The sequence below is a fragment of the Pyrus communis genome, chromosome 17 (genome assembly GCF_041283825.1).
Source record: "Pyrus communis isolate YQ-2024b chromosome 17, ASM4128382v1, whole genome shotgun sequence".
Classification (NCBI taxonomy): domain Eukaryota; kingdom Viridiplantae; phylum Streptophyta; class Magnoliopsida; order Rosales; family Rosaceae; genus Pyrus; species Pyrus communis.
In genome coordinates, this window is record NC_142581.1 from 2531111 (window position 1) to 2547371 (window position 16261).

Consider the following 16261-nt stretch of genomic DNA (forward strand, 5'->3'; position numbering starts at 1 on the left):
TTGGACTTGATAATGTACCTGTCTTAGTCGCCTAGGCATAATTTTCCAAATATGCCCTCAAAATGAGGTGAAATTTCCAAACAGAATTTAAAAGTCCCACTAAAATGAGGGTAAATGCTTTAGAACTATCAATTAAGCTATCAATTATGTAATTACTTTGATGCAATCAATTCATTACAGGACCATAAGGTTTGTCTGTCCCCTAGTCAGTTGCAACACTACTCGACATCAGTCAGTCAAATGAATATATGATATACAATGTATCACAAAAGCTTACTCTACCTACTTCTCAAGCGTCTTCAAGTAAGGATGATCTCGTAACAGTCTGAACTAGTTTTATTCATATGCATGCGGATGTGCAAAATTTAAAAGCCTGTAGAGTAATAAGAGTTGAATAAAAGATATGTGAGCACATAATTACCCTACTAAATTCAGTAATACATAACAAAGATAGAAACTGTAGAGGCAAACACACAAGTACATTTCCAAAATCTACTTTCTTAAGTACATTTCCAAAATCTACTTTCTTATTAATCATAACAATGAGAAGGGAATAATAGGGAATTTCCCATCAGACTCATCAATGTCAGCAACAACCCTAGCATTTTAAGAATACAACCTGAGAGTGACAGTTAATTGAGGAATCAGAAACATTGAAACCTGAAAAAAAAAAACTAGTGGTGTTTTACGAAATCTGACGATGATACCACATTACTGAACTTTATCCATGGTCACTACTTACAGAAACTGATGTGTACAAAAGCTTGCCCGAGAGACGATTATTAAGTGACAGATAAAGAAATGCTACCAGAAAGGTACCTATCCGATATTATTTAAATACTGATCTTGACTTGAATTTGAGACATTTGTCTATTCAATTCTGCAAATATATCCAGTCAGAAAATGTTAGTTTTTTGTGATATCCATGTGAGTCTGAGTGAACTAATCAATCTGACATACAAATGAGATTAACAAGTCACAATAAATCCAAACCTCATCCCCCAATGAAGGCATGAACCTAGTTCAAAGTTAGTATTCTGTCCACAACAAGTGTACCCTACATGTCCGATAATAAACCCTTATTGAATTCTACTAGTTTTCCCCCACTCCATACGCAACTTCTTTGTGCTTTCAGAGAAACAGAAAATCAAACTTGCAATTACAAAACTCAAAGCATTTATTAAGGGCCACCATTCGTCATTTGATCAAAATTCACCTCTCTTTATGAAATTTGTACTTTTAGATACTGCCACCTCTATTAGGTGAACATATAATGTGCTTTCAAGGGCCCAGTAAAATCAAGAGATTCAGTCAAAAGTATTTGCTTCACCTTAGATCTTAGAAGCATAAATCATTTAGTGGGGTCAACCAATTTTATACTAAGATGCTATGCGCTCTTCTGGACCTCGATTGCCGGCCTTGAATGGAGTAAGACCACACACCAATATGAATAAAATAATGCCAACATCATATCAGCAAGGGTTCAAAAGAAAATAGAGGATACCAATTTTTAAAGAAATTCTAAAGGAAATGTTTTGATACAAATCAACAAACATTTTGGGAATCATAAGACGATAGTATAAGTAGATAGGCTATGTAGAACATAAATACATACATCTTGCATTCACCTACAAAGTTATTATTTGAAGCAAAACCAAATGATAAGTTGGCTATAAGACCTAATAATTTGAGCAACTCAGATATGGGAGAAGATAAATACTTAGGAATACACCTACACAGTTAAATTTCCAATTAAAGAAATATATACAAAATTAGTTTCTGATTTCTTACATTCTCGACAAAACTCAGCTTTAACATGAAAAAGTTTAACTCATCTTTTAACATTTGTTGATCGTCCAGGAAACTCTAATTTATCAGCGAAGTCTTTAACCTGCAGCTGCAATATATAGGTCCAATTTCCAAAAATGAGAGAGATGTAACAATATGGACATATACATAATATGTTACATCTATGGGACCATGTGGAAAACACAACTCATATATACTGCCCATGAAACAGCAATTTACCATGCAAGTTCATTAAAGCTGATGCAGCATGACTCAAAGTTACTAGTTCATTGTGTCTCGACATAGCATTAGAGAATGTGCAACTGCATTATCTAAAAAATCATCATAGTTTCAGATTTCAGTTTCCATGCGCCCCCTCCCATAGATAGACTTCTGTCAAACTTCTACTGCTGCTCCTCGAAGTGACTTTTCTTTCTTCTTCTTCTGGGTCCACTTGGGTCCATAAATAGCCAAGTGTGTCCTGCCAAACCATCGATCAGTTATCTGCAGTTTCATATGAAAGAGATTAGCAAGTAAAAACCCATCCCAAACATTCTATAGTTATGTGGTCAGGATAGCTATCATGATCTCACATTTCATAATGCTTTATCAATAGTAAAACTGCTGATAGTTTGCATTACCTTCACAAGGCATCCACATGAATCCAGCATGTCAGTCCTTAGTGGGTACTCAACTACCTAGACCGTGAATTTGGAAGCTTAATGAAGAACTGGCAAAAACATAAGCAATAACAAAAATAGAAAATCACAACTTACTATAAAGGTATCTTCTCCAACTAGGTCCGAACTTGATATTTGATCCATCAGTACTGCATAGTCAACTTCCATACATGGAGGGGTAACACTAATGTAATCAAATGGTTCTTTACCTGCAGGAAATTGAATTTTATTTTAATGATTGGATATAAAAAGAACATGAAATATGGTGCATATGTTGTAAGAAATATGACCAAGACGAATATAAGATTATGACAATGTTTTTGCACAATGAAGTCTCTTCTAATCAGCACTCATCCTTTGTCTATGTTACAGAGAGAGAGAGAGTATTAACACATACCTGCAAGTTTCTGTGCACGTTCCATGAATTTTTCAACACGAACAGTATGTATAACTGACACATCAAGAAACCCAGTCCATTCCAAATCTGGACGTAAAACATCTGAAACGACCCATGGATCCATCTCAACAAAATGTACCTGGAATTGGTAATTGTAAAAGGTAGGAAATCCATAAAGATGTATGTTCCTTGACCCAAAGAGATGAGAGAAACATGCTACAAAGTACAACAAAAACAGAAAAAAAATGCATTGTACAAAACTTTTTGTTGGAGATTCCACATTAAAACCCAACTTCACTTCAAACTAGACAACTACTTTAGACTGTTGTAGGTTCAGCACTTCAGCTATGAGTTGAGAGCCAAAGTACATACATAAAACTATAATACAAAGATTCAAGATTTTTGTAGTAGCAGGAGATATGAACTAATTTATCAATGGTACCTCAGAGCATCCTCGACTAAGAGCTTCAATTCCAACCGATCCAGTACCACTGTACAAATCTAACCAACGGCCAGGCCTTAAAGATGCAGGACAACCCCCAGCAGCCTAAGATTTTTGGCACAAATATTAATTTACAAGCACAAATGTCAAATTTACAAGCACGTGTCGTGGACAAAAGACTTACTTACCTGCAGGAGGCTGCACCTTTCACGACCTCCATCATCGGGCGCACATCCATACCCTTTGGAGATGGCAACTTCATTCTCCGAGCCTTTCCTCCAAGCACCTACATTGGCTGCAACCTTAGACTCGAGAAATCTTAATAAATCGGTATTTCACTATTTCCAACAGACAAACATGTTATTGTATACCGCCATTTCGCTAATCAACAAGTAGCAGCTAAACGTGTTCTTAACTTGCATTAAAAATTGTAAGAAAAAGACACAAAATTTGGAGAAATTGCATACAGTAAGCAACTTATTCCCCTAACGCCGCTAACGTTCCAATTTCCAAACGTAAACACACACACACACACACACACACACACACACATATATATATATATATACATATATAACCAATAGTAATCAAACAGATTAACGGAAGAGAGAGAGGTACGTTTGGAGAGGGCTCAGGAGATAAGGCCTCGTCGGGGTTGAAACCGTACTGCTCCATCAACACTCCCTTGGCCTCGCTCCACGATTCCTTCTCCGATTCTGCAGCCATTAACACAACTAAAAAGTTCAAATTTCTAAGAAAAAGGACGAAACTTCGATCCGATGAACTGAGTCGTATAAAAATGATGAGGTTTACTGGAAGCGAGGACGACGACGGGCGATTGTCGTCGATTGTTGCAGAAATTGATGAGAGGAGTGGTAGAGGGCGAGCCAAATTCCGTAGCTGTTACATTCATTCGGAATGGGGAGAGAATCGGAGGAGATGAAACCGCATTGCCGCTCTGTCTGAGCTCCACCACAAGCCGTAGACTGTAGAGTGAGAGCTCCTCACTTCGTCTCTCAAGTTATCAGAAACAAGCATCCTTTATTCTCTTGGGCTGAATACGAGCTGGGCCTACGTGTGGGCTATTGAGCTGGGCCTATAGTAGCTCAATTACGCGTTTTTTTTTTTTTTTAACAAACAATAACGTCAATAGATTAAATTAAATTATTAAATATTATGAGAAAAATTGGTGGAAACCGAACTCGTACTATAATGCATAAACATTTTTACTTTTCGAGATTGCAGTAAAGCGTCATTTGCAACTCAACTAAGTGTTAATTTTGTTAGAGGAATACAGGCTTAAGCTTGTTTTTCTTGAATTACAACATTTCGTATACTATAATAATTGGTTTTATCGAGACAGTTATTGACATGTATTGAATTTGGATCCTCTCTAGACCTTTAGGTCATCTCCAACTGACCCGACCAAAGGGCCATAGGGCTAAAAATAGCCCGTTTTGACACGAAAACCGTCTCCAACTGAGGGCTAAGCAAAATGGCTCGTGATTCCCACCCTGGCAAAAATGGGAGAACCGGCCAAAGGGCTGGCCAAGAGCAGCCAACCCTATAACCTGGCTTTCCAGTGCCAGAATGTCAAGCTTAACATTTTACTAGCCTTCCAGCTCAGCCCGTTTGAATCCCAACGGTTACCTCATTTTATTTCAATTCTTCACATTCTATTCTCTTACCTCTTCCAATAATCTTACCTTTAATTTTTTCAATAATTTTCAAATGGCCACATCTGCAATGAAATGAGGGGCTTGGACTCGAAAAGAAGATGACGACATTTGCAGGGCTCATAGATGGGTATCAGAAGATAGTGTTAAGGGTAGTTCTCAAACAAGTGAAGGTATTTGGAGTTGTGTGAATTTTACCCCAATATCCAGCCAATTTATTAACATTGGAAACTGAAGATGAGATGTGCCACATAAATAAGAATCATATCTAAAATTTACACAACCAATTATATATCGACACCTGGCACTCGAAATTCTATCTGAAAAATTATTAAGATCATATAAAGATAAGAAATCTGGAGAGTTACTCACTTTAGCGATAAGTGTCACTCGAAATCCTATTCGAAAAATTATTGAGATTACATAAATATAAGAAATCTTGAGAGTTACTCACGTTAGCAATACGCGTCCCTCGAAATCCTATCAAAAAAATTATTGAGATTATATAAAGATAAGAAATCTAGAGGTTTGTTCATTTGGTAACAAGTAACACTCAAAATATGTCTAAAAACCTTATTTTAACATGGTAGTTTAATTTAAGTAACTATATTAATTCAATTAAAATAATAAATTATATTTGGCCTACGACCTTTTGGCCCCCTCAGTTGAAGATGATTTTTTGTCAAAGGGCTATATTTGGTCTATAGTCCTTTGGCCCATGGCCTGACATAGTTCATTAAAATATAAGTTCTTGCAGAGCTATATGGCTAAAGGAAGCCTTTTGATCCTCCTTCGATTAGAAATGACCTTAGTGTTCGGAACTTAAAAATCAGAAAATTCTAATCCTTAGTTAGTGTAAAAGAGAAATCTAAGGTTTTGGAATGAATTAGTGACAACCATCGAACAATTTGAGTTATTTAAATTTGTTTGATTCCTAAACTCTCGACAGCGAAATCCGAAGATGATTTCTGTCCACAAATACTAAAAGTAGAACGTCGCCGAAATTGTTGACTTGTTTATTTGAACAAGGGAAGTTATGATTCTGAAACGACATGAAGCTGACACGTGCTACATATATAAGCAATGCAAGCACGGAGTCTACCCATTACGATCAGCTCGCCACGCGGCATCATCTCAGCCGTCGATTTCGAAGGTGGGAAGAGCGCGTCACAGAAACTGAACTGTCCCACCAACTACCCGAGCCCGACTGTTGCCAAAATTAAAATCCAATTTATAATTAAAAATTAGTCACTTTTGCGTTCCGCATAATTGACATTTCCCCGGGCGTCACAAAGACTCCAACTTTGCCCAGTTCCGAAGTCGCAAGCGAGCGAGAAGGAGGCCTCGAATCTTGATTAATTAATTAATTAATTAAGTATTTAATTAATTTTAATTGATCGATCGATCAGGAACTGAGAGGAGGAGGAGGAGGAGGAGCAGTGGAAGCACAAGTTGCCCAATTGGAAAGCGAGAAAATTTAGTTTTGGGGAAATGGGAGCTTGTGTTTCGAGGCCGAAGGGCTGCTGTTTCGGATTCTCGAAGAAGAAAAAGAAGAATGGCGGCGGCCGCCGCCAGAGACGAGTCATTCGCCGGCGCGTTTCGTCGTCCTCCGATCGCTCCGTTCCTACACTCCAAGGTGTTTAATTTACTCTTTGATTGGTGCGGGTTTACTTTTTATTTTATTTGTTTCTGTTTTGATTTAATTTAATTGGATGAGTTCTGACCAGCAGGAAGTATGGATGGGGCGTTTTTTGATGCAAATTCGGCGATCGAGTCAGAGCGAGATGACGATTTTTATAGTGTTTATGATGGTATTATCATTTCTCAATTTCAGTATATTAAATTTTTTTTTTTTTCAAATAATTGTTCAGCAATATGCCATCGAAGTTAAGCGAGTTTAGGCAAGAGTAGAAGTTAAGAACTGGGTTGGTTTGATTTAATATGCAGATGTGATGTCATTAAACGAGTCGGAAAGTGCGTTGAGTGTTTTGTCACCGAGAGGTCTTTCTCGGCAGGCACAGAAACCGCCGCCATTGCATTCCACCTCCGCTGTGTCTGCGGAGGAGAGCATGGACGAAAATGGCGGAGGGGACAGAATGCAGGGACTGGATCACTGTGGGATTCTTCAAAATTCTTGCTTGCCTTGTCGTCCTTCCAATAGCCTGTCGGGCGACAAAAGAATAACCACGGCCACGCCAAGTTTGAGGAGGAAAGTCCTTTCGTTTAAATGGAGGGAAGGGCATTCTGCTGCAGCTGCAGTTGCAGTTGATCACACCCCCACATTACGTGAGTGTTGCCCATGGACTTGCCCATTTGTCAGTATTATGATGCAACTTAACAATGTGGACTGGCAGCTGATCTTAATCTTCCCTGTTTGTGTTAGTTTCACCGAGATCGCTTGCGACAAGACCACTAGCCGGTTCTACAATTCCGTACTGTCCCATTGAGAAGAGAATGCCAGATTGTTGGTCACCTCTCGAGCCAAACACTTTCAAAGTCCGGGGTAAAAATTATCTTAGGTGAGAGCTTCGTACTTTCAATAGAATTGATCTCTTTCTTTTTTTCTCTCGGAATAATCTGTCTGATTTGTGTTTGTATCAACTCTTCATTTGCTTAACAGGGATAAGAAGAAAGAAATTGCTCAGAATTGCGCTGCATTTTATCCTTTTGCCGCTGATATTTTCGTATCTCAGAAAAAGATTGATCACATTGCTCGATTTGTGAAACTTCCGGTTGCGAGTACCACCGGAGATGTCCCTTCTATTCTTGTTGTAAATGTTCAGGTGCCTATTCCTTCACAAACTTATTTTCCTGAACTTTTTACATCTTATTTTGTTTCCGTGCTAAACCTGTTGGTATGTTCATAATCTGTTTGTCCTCCATGTTTGGGAATAGTTTTTCTTCTTATGCTAAACGCTCTTTGTAATTTTTTCTCAAATTCTATGTGAATCTTCTATCTACAGATACCACTTTATCCAGCCAATTTTTTCATAGGCGATGGTGATGGAGAAGGAATGAACTTGGTTATGTATTATAAGATTTCTGAAACTTATTCGAAGGAGCTTCCTCCTCATTTCCGTGAAAGTATCACTGTAAGCTGCTTGAAACTCTAGCTGTGGCCGTTCCTGATTTTCAACATGTAGAAATAAAGTTACGAAGTTTGGTTTTCTTGAAAATATGCTGCATCACATGGCAGACTCGTGACTCGCTCATTAGGTTGATTTAGTATGTATAGCTAATTAATTATTGTGTCTTGGTTAATATCTTGACAGAGGTTAATCAATGATGAAGTGGAGAGAGTTAGAGGATTCCCTGTCGATACAATTGCACCCTTCAGGGAAAGATTGAAAATTTTGGGCCGAGTGGCAAATTTGGAGGATCTTCATTTAAGCACAGCCGAGAAGAAGCTAATGAATGCTTACAATGAAAAACCTGTTCTTTCACGTCCTCAGCATGAATTTTACTTGGTAAGTTTTGGTTTCGATTCTCCACCTGCATAATTATCAGAAAACGCACCATATCCATTTAACCTTTCTTTCCCTCCAATCATACTCATACAGGGAGAAAACTACTTCGAGATCGATTTGGATATGCATAGATTCAGCTACATCTCGAGAAAAGGTATTGAAGCATTTCACGAAAGAATGAAGCTGACGATATTGGATTTTGGTCTCACAATTCAGGTAAACAATATATTTCATAAATCTGAGCTTGGCGTATTTACCTCATACTTAAGATCGACACCTAATCTGTGCTATGCATTGTGAATTTCAAATAGGGGAACAAAGCAGAAGACTTGCCGGAGCATTTGTTATGCTGCATACGGTTGAACGAAGTTGACTACAATAATAAATCATTACCGGGGGTTCTGAATCAAAAGTTTCTGTAATCCCAACACAATACTTGAGTTTTTCAAATCGATAAATAACAGAAAAACAAGTTAACTAGTCCGAGAACATATGGAGTCTCAAAATCTTGGTTTTGAGCATCTTCAATTTGTATGTATATAGAATTTTGAATGTACAGTTTCAGCAGGAAGAGTGAAATAAAGAGAACATAAAATTTTATTCATACTTCCGTGTCCAGTATGCTTGCAGTTTCTGTATGCAGCTTCTTGGCAGCAACGGGTTTGGCTATAAATCGGAGCAAGAGCCAGCATCTTCACCTCACCTCCTCCTGCTGCATCTACAGGTCTCATTCCCTCCCCTCCATTTAAATCCACTGATTGTATCTTGAAGCTGCTTCTTTTATCTGCGTGCTGATGATCGATAATTTCATCTTTCCAGATGTTCATGGTAAGAAAGTAAGAAATATAGATTTCATTCAAATCTACCGTCGTGAGGTACTTATGAAACGAAGATCCAACTACGATACAGGTGGCCTCATACATCGCCCGAAAACGGTAGACAAAGAACATTTATGAACATTTTGTTCAGGCTTAGAACGTAAAGATGAATCTGGTGAGGAATGTGAATCGGCATCCTTTCTTTCTCGAAATCCTTCGTCTGGATTTGGATGTTCTTCCCCGTCACCTTTGTTAATCGAAATAGCGACCTTCAGAGTTGGCTTTTTTTCGAGGACTTGAATCTTATCCTCCCAAATGAGGCCGGAGGAGCCCTGCCTTCGGAATGAAGTCGCCGATCTCTGCAACGCAGTCATTGATCGATACTCTGTCTCTGTCTCCGTCTTGCTTTGTGCTCGTCCGTCTTGTTTCGGTCCCTTCCTTGACTGGGAGGAGGATGGTATTAAAAGGCTTTCCTTTTTCTAACTAACAAAACAGTTTCTTGTTTTGAGTTTGTGGTCACTTACCCGTAATTACAGCCACAATTTTATTCGAGAGCGAGAGGAGTTTTCATTAAGTGACTTGGAAATATCAAATAGTGGTTTTTAAGTGGTTATGGTATTCTAGATGCAATTACATTACTATGATGCGTACAACATTCAACATTTAAAATATTGGTATCGATGGAAATATCGATATGCAAATTTACGAAAATATCGAAGGATATATTGATATCGATATTGGTTGTCCTCGATAGAAATGATGGAAATTTGTTAAAAAAAATATGGAAATTTCAAATGAAACTTTCGGAAATGTAAACATTAGTTTAGACGAAATACAAGAGTTTCTCCGATATTTAATTTATATGTCAAAAATATCGATAAAATATATCAATTTTAGCTAAAATTTAAAAGTGTCTCCGATATGGGGTAAAGTCTAAAACTTCAACCCCCTCCTTTCCATATCTTTCTAGTATCAAAGAAATTTCAAATACTGTCCACATTTCAATATTACACAAGAATTTTTTAACGAGTAACTAAAAAGTCGTTCATGTTACGACTATCATCTCTCCTTGGTTTTGGTAACTTGTTAGTTCACGTTATAATGAGTGGATGACGAGTTTATGCCTCAGGTTAAAATATCACAATAATCCACCCATAATAAAACGTGATCATATTCTAATACTATCCAATAATCTCTCGTCAAATATGGTTAATTGTAGAAAATTACTTTAAAATGATGACAAAGGAAAGTAGTTTTTTCTCTCCCTCAACCTTAAATAATTTCATATGGATTATTGTGGTCTGATCCTTGGTGGCAAGTGAAAAGTAATATAGATAATTTCATCACGTAATTAACGTAACATATTAAAACTGAGACTAGAAATTAACTTCATTAATGCAGATGTAAGTAATCATAGTTTATAGGATATCGTCTTATCAAAAAAAAGGTTTAACTACTAATTAATAATCGAAAGAAGCATCCAAAAGTTGAGGAAAAGCTGCCTGCATCTCACTGTCTTGATCCAAGATAGTCTCCACAAACGAGCTCATGGAAGACGAAGAAGCTTGCTGTTCAAGCAAGCCATTGTTCCTCTGACCTTCAAAATCACATCCCTCAATTGCATCAGAGTTGCCTTGCACTCCAAGTTTAGGGTTTTCTAAAGATGACATCACCACGTTATGCAAATCTTGTTCTTGCTTCAAAGGATCAGCTGATGCAAAAGGATCTTGCAGAAGAAACTCACTCCAGTTAAACGAAGAAGAAGACGGCGTAACCTGAGCCTCCTGTGATTCCCGGCACGCGTAAGTTGGTTGAGAAATTAATTGGTGATCTGTGGCACGAGGAGAGGATGATGAGGAGCAAGAGGAGGTTATTTCATTTAAAAAGTGTGGCTGCTCAATTTGCACACTCTCTTGAAACCGATGAGCCAAAAAGCCAAGTGAAAGTGTGCTATCACAGGAATTGTGCTCTGATCCCTGTCCATTAATATTAGGGTTCATCATCACACGGGTATATGGGATTCCTGTGATGCCGGAAGAAGGCTCTGGTTCGGGTGCGAATGCCCTATTCGAGAGCTTAAAGAAGTACGAGAATTGATTTCCGGCAGCGGTTGGGAGGCCGCTGATGTTTCCGTAGTCGGAGAGGATCTGGGAGTAGGGTTTGTGGGTGACAGGGTCGATTCCCATTTTGGAAAGCTTCTTTTTGAGCTTGGTGTTCCAGTAGTTTTTGACGTCATTGTCTGTTCTTCCTGGTAGTTGCTTTGCAATGTGAGACCACCTGCATTGCATAAAACGAGTATTGCATTTGTTAGTAAACGCATAGGAAGTTAATAATGTGAATAATTCCAATATTTATTTGCTTGTAGATATGAAAAGGTCGGAAATCAGAATAATTTCGATTCTCATTTTAAGCAAGTAAACATGTCATCAGGCTTTAGAGTTAGAGAGAGTGTTTGAAATCCATTCAATAAGGCCAAATCAGATCTTTGAATCTTACTTTTCTCATGTCAATCTTGATTAATCTCTTGGCATTTTAATTTTATCTACTTAAAAGAGACATCTTTTGGTTAATTTTTCTAAGGAAATATGTGCACATAAAAGCGGTTACAAATTTTTCATAAAAAATTTAAATGGATTGATATTAAATATACATTAAAGGGACACTAAACCTCAATTTATGTACGGCTCACTGTTTGTTTGTGTCCATCAATTCGATTTTTTGGCTAAAAGTTTGTAAACGGTTGTATTTGCTTGTGGTATTGACAACAACACTCATATGAAAAGGAGAAAAGTAAACAAAGAAATCAACTCCACCTGCTTCCGATGGCCTTGTGAAGGTTAATGATATGCTCTTCCTCTTGAGGAGTGAAGTTGTCATGCTTGAGGTCAGGCCTCAGGTAATTAGTCCACCTAAGCCTGCAACTCTTCCCGCATCTGTTGAGTCCTGCAGACAAACCATGCAAACACATAATCTTTAAACATCGGACAAACTAACGAAATAGTTATCAAACGGGCACTTCGGTTAGCAATTAAATAAGTTAAGCATAAAACTGGACCTGCTTTTTTAGGAACCAATGTCCAATTTCCGACACCATGTTTCGATACATATGCAAGAATTTTTGCATCTTCCGCGGCAGTCCAGAGTCCTCGTTTCACATTCGATTTATCGCAGCAAGGCGGCCTTCCCATTGTGTGTGAGAGAGAGAGAGAGAGAGAGAGAGAGAGAGAGAGAGAGAGAGAGGTGAGAGATTATAATTATGTAATGGTGATGCAAGTTCTAAGCTTTGCAAGTGTTATTTAAAAAGAGGAAAGAAATTGGCAAAGAGAAGAGGGCAAGGAATGCATGCTAATAGGCTCTCAATTAACCAGAATTGCATGATAATTTTCATCTCTCAGAAAACTAACGGTTTAACATGACATCACAAACCTATGCTCTCTCTCTCTCTCTCTCTCTCTCTCTCTCTCTCTCTCTCTCAGCTGGTTCAAATTGGATGAATTATTTGGTTAAGGCACAAGCACAACAAATCTAAGGCCGCTTGGTAACAAAAATTAGGATTTTAAACCCTCGTGGTGTAGTCTGTTAGCAAATTTAGTCATTTCAACACATTCATAGGATGTAACGAGCTCATGATGCTTCAACGAATAACCTTTCATATTTGTAATAGTAAACTGTGCAACAATGAACAATGTTTCTAAAATTTGGATCTGGGCACAGCAGCTCCAAACATATATCTCACTATAGCAGAGCTCAATGTTATATACAACTTAGCATTTAACCGCTGTGTGTAAATATTGACCTCCCTTAGGACGAACACGCCTTGCAACTCTTCCTACAGTATCCAAGAAGTCCCTCCGTGCCTATCATATAAGTTGGGTTCTTTTTGCATTCTCCCGCTTTAGCCCACAGGGGGCAGTTATCATTCTCGTCTGAACAAACTCCGCCAGTTGCACGCTTTATTAGTGACTTCTCGAAGGATCTCACATGAATCCACTTGGTTGCAGACCATTTCTCACCCGCAATGACAGGGCAACTCCCGTGCAAGCTGCTTGGATCGGTTGTTGCATTGGGATGGAGACTGAAGAACAGCAGGGCATCACCCTTGTACGGTTTCACTGTAAGGATACATAGACATAGTAAATAAATGAATACAACACAAATATAACAGCAAATACAATGTGTCTATGAATTTCAAACTGCAATTCACTACCCCCTCCCGCACTGTACACAGGACATACCCACTTGTGAATTAGTTAAAAGAGAACTAAGCAGCAAGTTTCAAATACATTTAGTTTACGTGACCATATCATAACGTGATACCTGAATAGCCATCTTTAGCACAATCAGACGTGTCATCATCCTTAGGTTGAGACAGTTTTCCCTGTCAACACATAAGAAGATGAATGAAATTCAAAAGGTAAGGAAAAAAGAGGGCGAGAATTCAGCCTTGCAAGTAACCAATTACCTCCGAATTGGGAAAGACTGTTTCCCCACCCTTTTCAACATTAGAGAGATACATCAATACAGTGGCAACACGGTGGCCACCCAATTCTTGGTTAGTCTTGTCTTGAAAATAATCGAAATGTGGTTCGTACTTTTGACCATGTTCATAGTGCAGTATCTGAATGGACTCCCCATTTTCTGATTAGAAAAGAAAAGGAAGTTCAATAAAGATGAAATAAGACACTTTCTCAGTAGTCCAATAAGCTATAAATCAAATGCGCACGAGAAATTACCAACTGGAAGAAAGGTCCATGCAGCAATCCTGGCCTCAATGTTAGCAACTATTTCATCCTTTAAGGTGAAACAAAGAACACCAAGTAAGCCTTCTGAGTTCAAAAGTCAGAGAATAAATAGAAAATATTTGCACACATGGGAATGTATCTATCATGGAAGGTGCCAAAAGGAGAATAATGGGTTTGGATCTCAGAGCATAGTAAGAAGGATCATTACTTGACAACTAAGCATAAACAGAAACTTCTCTACTTTCCGAGACAGATACGTTGATATGAAGGTTTGATCAATAATCCCACTCACACATTTTTTATATGACGAACAACAAACTTGAGTTTATGTAAATTAGAAGAAGATGATCATCTTGACCATTTCCACGCACTAGATTCAATTGTCTATCAAACACAGTGGAAAAACCATACTTAATAACCCAAAGAATGTTCGGCTTTTCAGTTATAATTCCACAACTTGGACAACACCAAATGAAATTAACAAGTGTACCGAACTAGTAGGTCCAGAACTACACGAAAGGACTACTATGAGTTGTTGAATCTACCACGAACAGTATACATAAATGTGTAACATAGTAAGATGCACTACAGATTGTCAAACTCATCAACATCTTCTAATTCTAAGCTATGTCCGCAGACCTTCAAACGAATAATGGATAACATGAAGTGACAAAAAAATGGAATCACAACGCGTTAGACTGATACCATTACGATATTAATGAAGTAAATCAAAATCATCGGACAAATTCAAACCATTCATTTAAGAAAGCAGAGGAACAAACCTGAGCTTTCAGAAGGAACATGCCGGAGCTCGTCCGGACTTCACTCTCCATACTCTGGCCAGACTCGTTATCGGCCACCATAGACTTTTCTAGCTTATCCTTCGCCTACCTCGCGAAATTCACACAAACCAAACCAAATGCAAAATTAAAACCAAATTCTTACTGATTAAAGACTCTAAGTAGTGAATTTCAGATGGACTTAAAACAAAATTCAATGAAAATATAGGGAAGAAAATCATTTACAATTTCAATTAGATGATCACATTCCTCCTCAGAAAGAAAACCCTTATGCAAAAACGCCCTGTAGATTGTTGATCACACGGGAATTTAAAAAAAAAATTAAAATTAATGAAACAATAATAAAAAGAGAAATTCAGCAGAAATTATTGGAGATGCAATTGAGAAAAACAAACCTGGGACGCCATGAGAGCTGACTGACACGAGTCGGATCGAAGGTAGCAGATGAAGCTCCTCTTCTCAATCTGATCACCGATCCCTCCCTGAAAATTCACACAATTTCCAAACAAAAAAATTTTAATTCCACAAAAATGTAGATCAAAAAATACGTAGAGAGAGAAAGAGACGGAGAAATACGTTTTCTTCTGCTCGAGCAATACTGGGATGCGAGTTCGGGAATGGGCGAGGTGAGGGAAAATGCAGAGAAAACAGAGAGAAAGTGCGAGAAAGCATCGAAGATCCATGAGAAAATCTAGGGTTTTGGTGAAGGTGTGTAAGAAATGTTACAGAATCGGAGGGAGACGAAGAAGGAAGACGTTGGCCCTTCCTTGGGGTTTTATGGCGGTAAAAGTACTAAAACGGTGGGTTGGTTTGCAAATTAATTAATTTTCTTGCTAAAAGTTAATTAATTAATTCGATTTTTTAGCTATTTTTGGAATGTTGAGGCGCGTAGGGTATACAAAATCCAAAAGGTCAGTCCAAAAAACGAAAAACAAATACCAAGGGTTGGTGAGGTAGAGAAATGACAGAATAGATCGAAGAGGAAATAGATCGTCAGAAAATAAAAGGATGCTGTGAGAATTTATAGAGTCAGTGTCTAAGTTCTAATTTGGATCCGTGATATATTTTCATAAAGGAAATGACGCCACGAATATATGATGAATTTTGGCGATCCGAAATCATTTCAAGCCCCAAAATAGTGTGAAGTTTCATAATAAATACTAGATCCTTCAGTTTCCATCCAATTAATGTTTAATTAATGTTGTTTAATCCCTAGATCTCTTTTAGTTGTTCCAAGCAGTTGTAATCTTTTATTTAAATCATCATGATGTAACAAATGTAATAATTCAATCATCAGTTAATATCAACCCTTTGAGATTTCTCTCAATTTTTTGGTGGATTGACTTTGTTCTTCAAGGGATTACGTTGGTAACCCTTTTGATTACTTTTTGTTTCGTTAGTTAGAGGAAAATTTTGATAGAGCTGTTTGATTGGGTAGCTATCACATTAAG

General features: G+C 37.9%; 3 protein-coding genes and 1 pseudogene across 4 annotated transcripts; 1 reads left to right on the plus strand and 3 right to left on the minus strand.

Annotated features, from left to right (window-relative positions):
* Positions 1-2001: 2001 nt before the first annotated feature.
* Positions 2002-4336, minus strand: LOC137709270 (uncharacterized; annotated as a pseudogene). Its single transcript, XR_015958593.1, has 8 exons — positions 4121-4336; positions 3926-4023; positions 3492-3593; positions 3308-3412; positions 2866-3004; positions 2565-2677; positions 2430-2486; positions 2002-2269 (listed from the first exon to the last, which is right to left on the minus strand). The product of XR_015958593.1 is annotated as an uncharacterized LOC137709270 (transcript).
* A 1905-nt stretch (positions 4337-6241) lies between these two features.
* Positions 6242-9054, plus strand: LOC137708497 (uncharacterized). Its single transcript, XM_068447589.2, has 9 exons — positions 6242-6619; positions 6714-6794; positions 6931-7269; positions 7367-7502; positions 7604-7766; positions 7947-8075; positions 8256-8450; positions 8544-8666; positions 8762-9054. The coding sequence occupies exons 1-9, from the start codon at positions 6475-6477 to the stop codon at positions 8870-8872; spliced, it is 1422 nt and encodes a 473-aa protein (XP_068303690.2). The 5' UTR covers positions 6242-6474; the 3' UTR covers positions 8873-9054.
* Positions 9055-10639: 1585 nt separating this feature from the next.
* Positions 10640-12539, minus strand: LOC137749522 (transcription factor MYB35-like). The gene is made up of 3 exons (XM_088689671.1): positions 12324-12539; positions 12082-12211; positions 10640-11545 (listed from the first exon to the last, which is right to left on the minus strand). The coding sequence occupies exons 1-3, from the start codon at positions 12454-12456 to the stop codon at positions 10729-10731; spliced, it is 1080 nt and encodes a 359-aa protein (XP_088545797.1). The 5' UTR covers positions 12457-12539; the 3' UTR covers positions 10640-10728.
* A 362-nt stretch (positions 12540-12901) lies between these two features.
* On the minus strand, positions 12902-15591 carry LOC137708457 (putative prolyl 4-hydroxylase 7). The gene is made up of 8 exons (XM_068447542.2): positions 15387-15591; positions 15206-15292; positions 15036-15093; positions 14793-14897; positions 14002-14059; positions 13731-13906; positions 13586-13646; positions 12902-13380 (listed from the first exon to the last, which is right to left on the minus strand). Exons 1-8 carry the CDS (start codon positions 15491-15493, stop codon positions 13070-13072), a joined length of 963 nt encoding a protein of 320 aa, XP_068303643.1. The 5' UTR covers positions 15494-15591; the 3' UTR covers positions 12902-13069.
* Positions 15592-16261: the final 670 nt, after the last annotated feature.

Coding starts and splice junctions, on each gene's coding strand:
- LOC137708497 (XM_068447589.2), top strand. CDS start 6,475: ATGGGAGCTTGTGTTTCGAGGCCGAAGGGCTGCTGTTTCGGATTCTCG. Junction 8,076..8,255: donor ATTTCCGTGAAAGTATCACT/GTAAGCTGCTTG, acceptor ATATCTTGACAG/AGGTTAATCAATGATGAAGT. Junction 8,451..8,543: donor CTCAGCATGAATTTTACTTG/GTAAGTTTTGGT, acceptor ATACTCATACAG/GGAGAAAACTACTTCGAGAT.
- LOC137749522 (XM_088689671.1), bottom strand. CDS start 12,456: ATGGGAAGGCCGCCTTGCTGCGATAAATCGAATGTGAAACGAGGACTC. Junction 12,212..12,323: donor ATTGGTTCCTAAAAAAGCAG/GTCCAGTTTTAT, acceptor GTTTGTCTGCAG/GACTCAACAGATGCGGGAAG. Junction 11,546..12,081: donor CACAAGGCCATCGGAAGCAG/GTGGAGTTGATT, acceptor TATGCAATGCAG/GTGGTCTCACATTGCAAAGC.
- LOC137708457 (XM_068447542.2), bottom strand. CDS start 15,493: ATGGATCTTCGATGCTTTCTCGCACTTTCTCTCTGTTTTCTCTGCATT. Junction 15,293..15,386: donor TTGCTCGAGCAGAAGAAAAC/GTATTTCTCCGT, acceptor GTGAATTTTCAG/GGAGGGATCGGTGATCAGAT. Junction 14,898..15,035: donor GTGATCATCTAATTGAAATT/GTAAATGATTTT, acceptor TTCGCGAGGTAG/GCGAAGGATAAGCTAGAAAA.